The 13,141-nt window shown below is 38.3% G+C and overlaps 2 protein-coding genes across 6 annotated transcripts; one reads left to right on the top strand and one right to left on the bottom strand.

Moving 5' to 3' along the window:
- Positions 1-478: 478 nt before the first annotated feature.
- LOC110854268 (long-chain fatty acid transport protein 4) lies at positions 479-4,691 on the top strand. The gene is made up of 14 exons (XM_022102695.2): positions 479-1,439; positions 1,541-1,691; positions 1,758-1,856; positions 1,928-1,954; positions 2,035-2,352; positions 2,435-2,469; positions 2,530-2,648; positions 2,792-2,966; positions 3,060-3,145; positions 3,246-3,465; positions 3,597-3,676; positions 3,761-3,951; positions 4,258-4,378; positions 4,439-4,691. The coding sequence occupies exons 1-14, from the start codon at positions 1,396-1,398 to the stop codon at positions 4,591-4,593; spliced, it is 1,821 nt and encodes a 606-aa protein (XP_021958387.1). The 5' UTR covers positions 479-1,395; the 3' UTR covers positions 4,594-4,691.
- On the bottom strand, positions 4,642-13,004 carry LOC110843970 (protein Star). Of its 5 annotated transcripts, none has more exons than XM_035848213.1 (6): positions 12,540-13,004; positions 9,010-9,618; positions 5,504-5,549; positions 5,279-5,433; positions 4,945-5,199; positions 4,642-4,845 (listed from the first exon to the last, which is right to left on the bottom strand). In XM_035848213.1, exons 2-6 carry the CDS (start codon positions 9,559-9,561, stop codon positions 4,702-4,704), a joined length of 1,152 nt encoding a protein of 383 aa, XP_035704106.1. In that variant the 5' UTR covers positions 9,562-9,618; positions 12,540-13,004; the 3' UTR covers positions 4,642-4,701. The 5 variants fall into 5 exon arrangements, 4 of the variants coding, with proteins under 4 accessions (XP_035704106.1, XP_035704102.1, XP_035704097.1 ...); XM_035848209.1 differs by lacking the exon at positions 12,540-13,004 and adding an exon at positions 9,731-12,315; XM_035848204.1 differs by lacking the exons at positions 9,010-9,618; positions 12,540-13,004 and adding exons at positions 7,457-8,195; positions 8,279-8,966.
- Between the last annotated feature and the right edge of the window lie 137 nt (positions 13,005-13,141).

Here is a 13,141-nt window from a genome sequence, read left to right as displayed (position 1 = left end):
TTGCCCAGCACAACTGGCCACTTTTGCACTTTAGACCCAGCATCATTCGTCCCCTTCTTCAAGAGACGGTCTCCATTTTCCACGTATAATTCTCTCGAAGGTATTGCAATGGATGGTCATTCATCAAATCAAGTCATTATTAATAATAAAAGAAGGCATAATAATATTTTTAGCAATGTGATGATTAGGAAATTTGATGAATAGTGAAGTTGTCAGCTCTCTGCGGTCATGCGAACTCGAGTCGTCTGATGATGAATTAGGCTCTTCCATCTTCTCTCGTATCGAACTAAATAAGTATTTGATTGTGCTTGTTGGCTGAATAAAATTAATGCCGTCCAGTTCAGTTCGACTTAATTCATTCAATATTGTGCGAATCGGGCAGATCGATCATTACATATGTCATTATTGATGTTTACGGTAGATACACGTCATGTCTCATCACAATCAAATTCCAATGACAGTCTTTATGTGCATGCATAATTGAGAGTGTCAGGTGAGTGAGGTCGCACATCATTAATTAGTTTCAATTTGATTTTCAGAACTTTACCACCCTCAATTTACACAATGTGAAATAAATTAGCAAAATAAATTGTTTCACTGCACCTTCACCAATTTTCTCAAGGAACAAGTTATTCCGTGTGAGAAACCCTTGCGTGACGATGAGATTATTTCGAACAGTTAATAAAAAAAACAGCTATCTATCGTTAATGTATACATGCTGAGTGTGCAATATTGTGATATAGTTGGTCATTTAAAGTAACGAAGTAAAATACCTGTACCCACAAATAGCCAATATATATGTACATGTGCATAAGTATGTCGGTGATCAAAATCCATGACTTAGATGAGGAGATGTTGAACCAAATCTGCACAAAGTCCATTTAGCCCATATCAAGAGAGTGGCTTTACGCAGTGCACGCCATGCAATCCAAGTAGGAAGTTATTATTGATGTTTAATAATGATAGCTCAACAATTCAGTTAGTTCTTGGTGGTTGGTAGTTCAAAGCAGGTGCACAGCAATATTATTCCTATTAGCATTGTTACAGCACATTGTACACATAGCAGAGCAATACGAACTTTGCGTATATACGCAAATATCAATATCAATCATATTTATATGCATGTAACATTTGACCCGTATCAAACCCAAAGTCAAAACATTGCAGTAGTATAGACATCAGTCTGAGCTTACGACAAACTATAAACAACACCACAACAGTTTATGATATTACCAAAAAAGTTGCATATATTATTAATTTAGTGTAGCGTTTTTATGACATTAAAAAACAATTGTGACTACCTAAAAATTGCTGCGACATAAAGATCTACCTTCCTGTGGGGCACTTACGTTGTTTAAGCTATTTATTATAATACTACATTTGTGCATGTGAACAATGATCCTTCCCCAATTTTTAAAGACGGTTCAACGAGATTACCGGTAAATTTTGGTGTTACAAATGTGTTGTGAAACTAATTTAAAGTGAATAATTTAACATGAATAATGAATAATAATGAGTACTAACATGAATCTCAAAAAAGGTTGTTGGAAGGACACGCAAAAACATTTGTTCAGCTCAAACGGTTGGACAATAAAGGGGCCACGGCCGGAAAAGTGTTTGACCAGTATGCCAAAAAGCATCCAAACAAGGTGTGCTTCTATTTCGGACAGGAACAATGGACATATAAAAAGGTACGTCTCAAAATTCATGAATGAATATGGAAATCATACATAATTTTGTAATGGGTATTTATCCAGGTGGAAGAATCAAGCAACCAAGTAGGGAATTACTTTGCTAATGAAGGTTTCGAGCATAAAGATGTCGTCTCGCTTTTTATGGAAAATCGACCGGAACACGTAATAATACATAATATATGTGAATTATGTGATATCGAATAATATGTAACACGAGTCATGCAATATTTTAGGTTATCATGTGGTTGGGGCTTAGCAAGGTTAAGATCGATGCATTTTTGACTCAAGTTATCGATACCAGCGCTTACTCATTACTTATACTATGTATGTATACATATAGCTGGGAGTTGTGACTGCACTAATCAACTACAACCTCCGTTTCCAACCACTTAAACATTCACTTGACGTGGGCAATTCCAAAGCTATCATTTGCGGTACGGAACTCACCTCTGCTATCACCGAACTGGGGAAAATCAAGTACCCCGTTTACCTTTCGGGGACTTCGACCAAGGAGTCGGAAGAAGCAGAGAAAAATCATGGATGGAAAAATCTGGATAAAGAGTTACCCAAAGTGCGAACGACGACGCCGCAACCGAAAAATCCAGAGTTAATTAATTTCAGAAGCAACTTATTGTATTGTTACACATCCGGAACAACGGTATTCATACGCATTGCATACTTATACAAGCACATCCATCAAAGAAATAGGTACGAGTTGTAATGATGTAATTTTCACCCAGGGCTTACCAAAGGCTGCCGTAATAACTAACTCCAGGTTTTACTTTACCTCATAAATTATAAATCTACTTCGACCAGAGGAATTTTCTGTCTACAGGTTTTTCATGGCGTCATACGTGAACCATTACGCCTCAGAATTGGTGGAAGACGATCGTATTTACATGACACTGCCGCTGTACCATGTAGCCGGTGGTGTCTTAGGTCTTAGTCAAAATTGTATGCATAAAATTTATATATCGTTCCCGTTCGTTATAATTTTAAAATTTGCACGTCCTGTAAAGTATATATGAACCTTCTATATGACATACAATTTGCATATAATGATTGGTTTGTTTGTTGGTTTGTTTGTGCTTTTTTAGTGGTCTGGGGAAATCCTCTAATCATTCGAAACAAATTCTCAGCCACAGAATTCTTTCGTGACTGTTACAACTATAAGGCGACGGCTGCACAATATATCGCCGAAACAAGCCGATTTTTACTCCAAACAAAAGAGTCTGAATGGGATAAGAAACATTCGGTGAGAGTCATGTTTGGGTGAGGGCTATACTTTTATTCGAGATAATTGATCCGAGATAAAAAAAAAGATTTAATTTTAAACATATTTTTTGGACACCGGGCCGGGCATAGGAATGGGTTTCGGAAGGATATTTGGAAACAATTTGTGGACCGCTTTCAAATTGAGAAGATTACTGAATTCTACGCATCAACTGAAGGTTTACATATACTTATTTTTGTCGTATCTATGTTATTCAGTGTCAACTTATTTTGATTTCAATTAATTATTTGTTTTACATAATTACTTACATTTTTTAGGAAATGCGAACATGGTCAATTATGATAATACGGTCGGCGCTGTTGGAGTCATTCCCCCGTTTCTTGAGAAGCTGTATCCTATCGCTTTGGTGAAGGTTAACGAAGAGGGCGAACTTATTCGAAACAAAAGTACAGGTCACTTGATACGATGCAAAGCTGGAGAGGTTGGAGAATTAATTGGCAAAATCGTCACCAACTCACCACTTCGGGAATTCAAAGGGTTATTGATAACAAATTACATTTCTTAGTGTAATGTTTTTATTACATCCAAGCTAAATTTCATACTTCGATTGCTAAATTAAATTGCACTTAAATACGAATGGTGTTTTAATGTCTGAATATCTTCCATAGATATGCAGCAGATCAAAATGCCAATGAAAAGAAGACGGTGAGAAACGTCTTCACGAAGGGAGATGCTTATTTCAGATCAGGTTTGTTATTTAATTTGAGATGCCGACTGCACCAACAATTGACGATTAAAGTTCAGATAGGCGTGTTGGTCTTGTAATGTGTAGGGGATCTCCTTTACAAGGACAAGCAAGGTTACCACTACTTTCAAGACCGAATGGGTGACACGTTCCGCTGGAAGAGTGAAAACGTGTCGACGGCCGAAGTGGAGGCGATAGTGAGTCAAAACTGTGAATTGCGGGACGTGATCGTGTTTGGGGTGAAAGTTGAAGGATATGATGGGGCAGCGGGGATGACGGTAACATGCAAATATGAATTACGTAAATATGTATGCCTCTCTAGCAAAAAGATACGAAGCCAAGCGCTTCAGATAAAGAGTATGCTTTTGGCGAAAGAAATTATTTTGAGATAAATTGTGGTTTGGTGATAAGTAAACTATAGATAAAGAGAGAACGCTACTTGGGCGTTGTATACCCGACCTATGTAAAATACGACCAGTTTTTCAGAGGTGTCACGTCTACTATATCCTAAATTAAATCATCAATTCAACGTACATAATTGTAGTTTTCAGGAATTTTAGGATTTTTTTTAATTTTCATGGAAGGTAATCGCTGATCCTCGTGGGGACATGGACATTGGAAAATTGGAAAAGGCGATCGTGAAGAATCTGCCCCACTATTCCAGACCGTTGTTCATGCGGATAACCAAAGCTATTCCAATGACAGGTAGCAAAAATATGTGCATAAGTCTGTATACATAATAATAATATAATAAATTGTACACAGGAACACATAAACTACAAAAAACTGACATGGCGAAACAAGCCTATGATCTCAGTCAAATTGGGAGTGACAAAATATATTTGTTACTTGAAGGAAAATACACACCGTTTACTCCAGAACTTCAAGAAAAAATAAATGCTAAAAAAATTAAACTGTGATTTTCAATGAATATTAAACTTGAGCTATGTACATATTTACATGCATCATGACAATAATTAATAAATAAATCACATTCAGTCATTTACAAATACAAAGACATGCGTTGATTATCCCAAATTTCCTTCACTCTTTAAGACATATATGTCATCGTTTTCCACCTTTCTCTTCACTACATACCCATTTTTCTCAACAAACTGCCGGAGATCATCCTTTTCTTTCTCACTGTAAGTGTGCACTTCGACAATCATCGTCTGGAAATTTAGTAAAATTATGTGTAATTGCACAAAAGAGCATATTTAGCTCCTGGTCTCAAACTCTACCTAGGTACTTGGATAACCTGGATTACTTACTTTGATTTTGAACTTGTCATACGGGAAGCTTTTTAATATGTCAATTTCAGCTCCTTCAACATCGAGTGAAAGAAAATCTACTTCTGTGAGCGAAGTTGCCTTAATGATTGAGTACAAAGGAAAGCATGGAATTTGGTAGTTGATCCAAGTCTTGTTTTGAACCCAGTCAATCCCATGTTTTTTCATTTCGGTTTCGTTTAAGGGGCGACCAAGTTTTGCACTTGCAGGCCACTCAGAAAGGGTGCTAAAGTTCATCTAGCAAATACAGAAGGAGATTTGTGCCAAAAACCAGATGACCACATATATTCATGTATTTGGGGATGAAATTGTTTACCAGCTTTGACGTGTTCGTGGTTGATAAGCAGACAGGCGCAATCCATGCCTTGCGATTTTTTTTCATGAGCTTTGGTAGCAGTAAAGGGTTGCATTCGACAAGCAGTCCTGACCAACCAAGTTCTTCGAGGAACAGGGAGTTTGAAGCGACTTCACCTATAAAAATAGACACCATATACGAATTTTTACACATACACATAAAACATTTTGTATATGCATTTGCTACCGTCATAGGCTCCTGCCTCAATGAAGACACCCTTAAAGTTCGACCCCTGCGTTATAGAATCGTCATACATATATTAGAAGTCATACCATGAACACAAATTATGCCAAATTAATTGAACCATCGTTATTAAAATATTAATATCATGATTAAGGTGCTTCAGAGTAATAACAACACGAATTGTAATACATAACATTCACTTCCACATGTTCTTATAATTAGCATTCAAATATTTTATTCACTTAAATTTACTTTAAACTCACAAGTACATATTTAAATATTACAACATTATGCAGAAACACTTTAAATGCATTGCTTGTCAATCTCCATCAAATTTTTCGTGTGAAGTGCCACAGATTTAAGTTTCGCCCACGGAGTCGCCGGATGTAATAGGATTTCGGTATGCAAACTGCCCAGCATGACATCGATAGTTTCAATTGCTGTGAATTTGTATCCTTGCTTATAAAATACAACTGCAAGATCTAGCAAGGCTCGAAATTTTAATACTTGCACATCTCTGCTTTCACTTAAAATTTGATCCTCTGATTTACATTCTTCTAAAGTACTTTCATTATTCTCACTTTTGCAAAATGTTTCCGACACGATAGTTTTTATTATTGCTTGGATGTCCAATTCAGCTTGTGATAATTCGCCTTTGCGCATGTTTATATACGTGCTTTCCAATTTCAATCCTAATATTCTGTGATCATTCGAATTTAGTTGTTTGCTAAAGTACTTTACATATTTTTGGACAAGTCTTTGGTGTATCTCGTAATTTCTCATCGAGTACAAAAAGTTTGGCACTGCATCTGCAAGAGGATCTTTCAACTCATGAACATTTTGGGCATAACTGAAAATGGCTTCAGCATATTGAACGAATTCTATCTGGAATACGTTGTAATTTTCCAAGGCACCGTTCTTCATTTCATTTTCCATATCCCAAGGACAAGTTTTGAACGCAGTTAAAAATACATTGAGAACTCCAGCCTTCTCGTACGTGTGTGACAGTGAATAGCTCGACCTGACAAATATGCTATGAATTTTGATTTCTTTCTTAGAACTGGCTAATAAAGAATGATCATTTAAAAGACCCAAGATCACACTCAACTCTCCCTCTGATAAATTCAAGGCAAACTTCAGAAACCTTGTGTTAACACATTCAGAGTTTAAAATAACGGATAAAAATGATGCGCATTTCAGAAACTTGAGAGCCAATGGGCCAGTTCGAAGTCGAGCTGTCTCAAGCACATATGCGTCAATGGCTTGAAGTTGTAATGTTTTGAGCTCCCACAATGACGATATTGAGTACGCGTAGTAGTAAGCTACGATATCTAACTTGTGAACAAGGATGTCTTTTTCACATTCCGTGCTGCTACAAATGTCACCACGGCTAATGTCACTGACAGCGTAGGTGAACAATGCGTTCAAGTTATCTGCAGGATTTAGCAACATTTTCCTTTTCAAGTAACTGATAATTTGTCTGATTGCCAATGGGTGATTTTGAAATTTTGCACATATGGACATAACACTTTCGATCAGGTGTAGGTGCTGGAACCGTTTCAGTTCTGCAGTTACGAGGTGCAATATATCCTCCGAATCCAGCCCTGTCAAAACTAAGCGCTCATCACAATCCACTATTGACAGATACGAAGATGTAATTATTGTAAACACGCATGATTTACATTCCTGTTTCAAATATAACAGAGTTGAATCTAGAACATCAAATCTTGTTTCCAAGTTGTCCACGACAAAAAGGGACAATCGAGCAAAACTGTTTTCAAGCTTCCAGAGTACTTTATGCAAAAAAGTTACGACGTTCTGTGCTGCTGCTGTTGGTGTGGAGTCATTTATTTTAAGATCATCTTCAATTTGTAACTTGCACCCCAATCTGGTCAAACTTTCTATAAAAACTTGTCGACTTTCACTCTGTAACCATATTATATTTCCGTTCCAAACCTTTTTCAAATCTGTACAAATATAACGGCGAATCAGCTCCGACTTTCCAATTCCACGACAGCCAGTGACGAGGAACAGTTTTTCTTTCTCATGGTCAAAGTTTACAGCATCTTTGAGAATTTCAAGTTCTTGTGCCCGTCCAGCAAAATTTGATACGGGTTCAACGACATGAAATTCAAATGTTTTCGAGTGATCCGCATGCATGCTTTGGCGAGGAGAGGGGGTTGGGGTTATCGCCGGTAGCGAAGAAAGTGAGGAGAAAGACGACGTTTCAGACAAGGTAGCCCAATTGACAGCCCAATTATATACGTCTTGAAACTTGTACACTACTTCCGTAGCTATTGAATCCACCAAATTGGCGCACCCATCCCAAAACTGATCAATTTCTGTCTGTTTATTCACGTCATCAACACCTTCAAACTTGAAAGGTAGTCTGTAACGCTGGTAGTGATGGTTCTGGTTTTTTGAGAAATTTGATCTGTTTGGAGATTCGAATGTGTGAGGGGGCGGCAGATCTAAAATTTTGCTGACAAGTACTTTCCCATCAGCCGTGTCGATTAAACCGGACTGGATCAAAGACATTGGCATCAATTTGAACTTTAGCTCGTTCCCCTTCTCTCTTGATTTCCCTTTGAGAACTGCCAAGATAACAAACTCTTGGGTTACAATACTTGTTCCTTTTGCAGTGTGCTTGATGTAGTGGAACAATCTGTAGACCATGTCAGAGCCAATGCAACACCTGTGCATAAACCATCAACTCAGGTCACCTTTCGATAAATTATACGATGCGAGAGCTAGACAATAAATAAATTTCTTGCTTACAGCAATGCTTCGGAGACATGATCAGAAGGGTACAACACGTTGTAGAACGCAATGTTCAATTTGGCAAATGCTTTAGCTATTGTAATCAACCTCTCCTGATCAGATCCTTCTTCGAACTTGATGCGCCGAGAGATTTTCCAAGCCGCTTTTGACCTACGAACTTTCCCCCCGTGTTCCACGACTATGGACAGTGCCGAACCAATGTGTGGAACCAATGAGCTCAATTTTGATGTGGCACCCAAAATCTTGCCGCATTCTGATTCCTTCCTAGACGCACATTCCGACAACACGCTTTTTAAATGACTTTGAAAGTATTGCGTGGCGTATTTCGTTGCTCCAATTATATTTGAACGAATCGACCCATCCATCAAATCTGGATAGACGAGTTTCATACCCTTCTCCTCTACGTCCATTATTTTAGTACTAATGACATTTACAGAGCTACGATAAGTGCATATATTTATTGTTTATGTCGGGAAATCCTCTCTGCAACATGATTAATTTTTTTAGGAACAAATAACCACAAGTTCCGGTATAAATGTGGTTTGCCCCCGGCTTTCATAGCGAAGCTCAATTAATTGGAAAATAACTAATAATATCATGACAATGACGGTTTGTGACGAATTGCGACCATCATGATGTCACTGATGTCTTGACGTCACCCAATGAATAGTCTGCACGAGGGTTTATAGAGTGCAATTAGTTATATTACAATTTGAATTTATACTTGCCTTGTTTGAGAAGAGACGCCGCACATAGTCTGAGTAGGAGTTGGAGTGATATCCATTGTGAGTCATGTTGGAGTAGGCAAGTTTCGACGGTGGTATTAAGTGATGTTTCTTGATGTAGCTAATGAGTCTAGGATCAGTTTGATCCAACGTGTAAAGGGTCCTCTCATCCACCAGGTCTTCACCCCCCACAGCTGCTGGTGACAAGGTGTGCTTCGGCGTGATTGTTGACGGCGATTGAGACTGGTCGTCCCAGGTTTTAGCACCAGATTTTTCTACAGAATCCAGATTTGCAATTCCATTTGAATCAATGAATAAGACAGGATCAGTTAATTGATGTTGTTGATAATTTGATGAATCTAGCTCTTTTGGTTCGGAATCCTTTTCAAGATTTACTACTCCTTGCCGAAGGTTTGTACGAGTATTTTCTTGACTCTCAGACTTTGTTGAAGAAAACGGATGCACGTAGTAAAATAAGAACAGAGTTGAAACTACACTTGTCAACATGAGGACGTTGAGAAAGCTGTATCGATGCCGTCGTGACAGTGACATCATTGTTAGTAATTTTATTGTAAAATATAAAATGTCGCACAATTCTAAATAACAGGGTATCTGAAAATAAAAAATAAATTACGAGTCAGTAGAAAAGTGGGCCAAAGGTTTCCTTACTCCTTGATGAGTGTCCCTTGGTAATAAGAGTTTAGGAACTCGGATGCAAAGATACCTTTTTTCAAGGGTGGGACCGATAAGACCTGTCACTTATCAAGTGAATCATATCAAGGATAACGGTTCTCACAGAGAGAAAAGAGCAACATCATTTTTGCTTCAAATGATGAGCATCGCAGTACAAAGAAATGTTCCTCCAGCCGGACGCGAACTAGCAGAGATTTTTTTTATAAATCTCAAAATAGACAACATACGATTATTAACAGATAATAATTATTTTTGATTCTTGAGAAAATAGTTGTAATCCTTTTTCAAGACGATAATAGTTGAGATTTGATTATTTATGCACGAAAAAGACGAAACGATTAAATCATTTAAGTTCAATAATGAATATTGTTTCATTTTATGAATGGAAGCACTATCCAACTGATCTAACGAAATAAATTTTGAGTGTGCACCATAAAATTGTCAGGAGTTGCATTGTATGCAAAGTCCATCGGCTGTCTACCAACTGATTGACATTTAAAAACAATTGGCATATAATTTGAAGGGAATAACAATTCGGTGTTTTGCTTAATTCAAAACATACGATTTTTAATTTTGAAGTACAACCATTTCAACACAATGGCAGGGATTATCGCTTACAATGAAGTTTTTAAGGATTTGCGGAAATCTGCCGCCCCTCAAGTGCAGCCCGATGGATTTGCAGCCCATTTTGTGCCCCCTTGATTATCTGCAGCCCACCAATTTGCAGCCTATTAACTCCAGCCCGCGATTATTTGCAGCCCTTATTATTTGCAGCCCACCTCACAAAACGCATAATGCCACTACACAAGATGGAAAATATATGTACATCATATACAAAGGTCCATTCTCCCCGTTTTGGGTCATAGTGTATTTATTAGTGTCATTATTTACATACAGGGAGAAATATAAAATCAAGGTATTAAAACGTTCTCAAAACATCAGGCAATATAAAAATCTTTGAATAAAAAATCGTATAACATCAATCAATAAAAACATCTTTGAATAAGAAATCAATCAATAAAAAATCGCAAAACATCTTTGAATAAAAAATCAATCAGTAAAAAATAGCAAAACATCAATTTAAAAAAATAGCAAACATATATCAATTTTAATGGAATCGGACACGATAAGAAATTTGGCGAAGGTAGTCTATATGACAAAAATCACCAACCCCGTACTGTTCAACAACTTTTCTGAGTTTTGTTGAAGCTATTGCAAACTTTTTTCGTGGAGTGGGGACAGTACCAGCTACCCGTTGATGTATGGTTAACTCTGTCAAAACCTGTTGTTCTTTTAGTCCGTCGATAAGTTTATAAATAGTTGGGTGGGAAGCGCCGAGCAAAGAAGAAAATCCAGAGTTAAATCCCTCACACGCATTGTTCGTTTTGGGTAAATCCTCCAACACACTATGGAAGCAGTTCCACAGGGGGATGGCATACAAAGGAGCAACTCGGGCTGTTCTAAGAGGATTCCAAGGCCCCAACCAAGTCCGTTCAAAGTACCAGATGAAATCCACAAGTAAGACCGCGTTGTCGACAAAGAATTCCTCGCGAATTAACAATTCGTATGTAGATAATACGTCGTCTGGTGGGACAAAGGCCAAAGCTACAAGATTCCAGATATTGAGGGAAAAATTGGAGTCGGTAGTAAAACGATTCAAAATTTCTGGGAACTTCTGGATATGCCTATAAAAGCACTGTGAGAAGTGAAAAAAACACCCCTTCTGTTCGGCACGTGGAAAAGCTTCATTAAAGGCACTGAGTTCAGCCCGCTCGAAGTCGGTCATTATGGTCGTAGGTGCCAATCCAGCCTGGGAATCCAAAAGAGCGCTGAGAACGCGACTGTACGTCTCGGTTTTTCTGTTTGGGAGGAGAGCATATACAAGAGGGCATGTCACCCCTCCACGAATTCCGTGCAGCACAAACAGTTGATCGAAGAGGGAAGGCGCCACCTTGAAGGTACCATCCGCCAACCACACGGGACAGGATGCGAGGAAGTCCAGGTTTTCACGGGTCGCAAATACAAGAATCCTGGATGCTTCAGGACCAGAATCAAACAAAAGGAAGTCTGCACCTCCTTTTGATTTTTGAAATGAGGCTGGAAGAACAATATCCTCTCGCCTATGAGGTTGTACAAGAGATCCTACTCCAGAAGCACGTACATCCCTGATTGTTCTTTTCAGATTTTGTTTGAGAGGGAGGACTCCTTGCGCTGCGGCTGAGACATGCCCCACGTTTCGGGATATTATGGAGGCTGGTTGGTCGTTGGTGGATTTGGCGTCCTGACGTATCTTTGTGCGAACTTGACGAAGCTCGACATTGATGGGATTTTCGGGATGATTATGACTTCCCAACTCGGATATGATGGTCACATTCTCCAAGCCGATCGAGGTGTGCATCCTGGCGGGACATTTGGCATGACGATAGCGGTCACATACCCAAATGCGCTTTTCATCGCCAAACTTGTGGAAGACGAAGGAGTACCCGTTCAATGATGCAACAGGTTTACCTCTTATGGATTCGGAAATTGTAATGGTGGCCATAGCTGGTAATAATAAAAGTTGAAACCAATTTTTATTAGTGAAAAAATTTCAGTCATTTTAAAAAATAGAAAATTTGGCCAAAAAAAGGAGGGGGGGCCTTACGGCCCCCCCTTCCCCCCTCCCCCCCCTTTCCCCTCACCTCCCCCAATTCCTGCCCCCCCAAAATAACCTCTAGTACAACTTGGGATGGGCTTTACTACTAGTCATATAATGGTTGACAATATGTGTGAATTGACTTCGTATTATTAGTTTGTATTGTATTTGGAACTAACATGCAAAATTTCAAAAAGTACCTTACCTATTTGGGAACCAAGAAACTAACGCTTTTTTATTATTCAAACAAAATAAATTACACATACACAAAAACAAATTAGTTGGGCAGAATTTCGGGAACTTATTTTTTTTAAATTTCACTGACACTGTTGGTATTCTCTCCAGTCGATCTACTTCCTTTAACTGACAAAAAAGACTAGTTGACTGCATCAAGTCACACAAAGGTGGAAAGAAAAAAAAGGTTGGAAAGAACCTTTTTTATGTTTTTTATCTATTTCTGGGAAATAGATAAATATAATTCAATCTAACAAATGAACCTTTGTATATGATGTACATATATTTTCCATCTTGTGTGGTGGCATTATGCGTTTTGTGAGGTGGGCTGCAAATAATAAGGGCTGCAAATAATCGCGGGCTGGAGTTAATAGGCTGCAAATTGGTGGGCTGCAGATAATCAAGGGGGCACAAAATGGGCTGCAAATCCATCGGGCTGCACTTGAGGGGCGGCAGATTTCCGTACACCGTTTTTAAGTTTCATTTTCTAATAAATAATGTTGCCTTTTCAACGACTACAAATGCATGCAGGAAAATTTTTAGTTTTCAGCAGAATGTTTGCACTGTTTCACT

The sequence above is a fragment of the Folsomia candida genome, unplaced genomic scaffold (genome assembly GCF_002217175.1).
Source record: "Folsomia candida strain VU population unplaced genomic scaffold, ASM221717v1 Fcan01_Sc001, whole genome shotgun sequence".
Lineage (NCBI taxonomy): Eukaryota > Metazoa > Arthropoda > Collembola > Entomobryomorpha > Isotomidae > Folsomia > Folsomia candida.
This window is presented reverse-complemented; position numbering and strand designations above follow the sequence as displayed.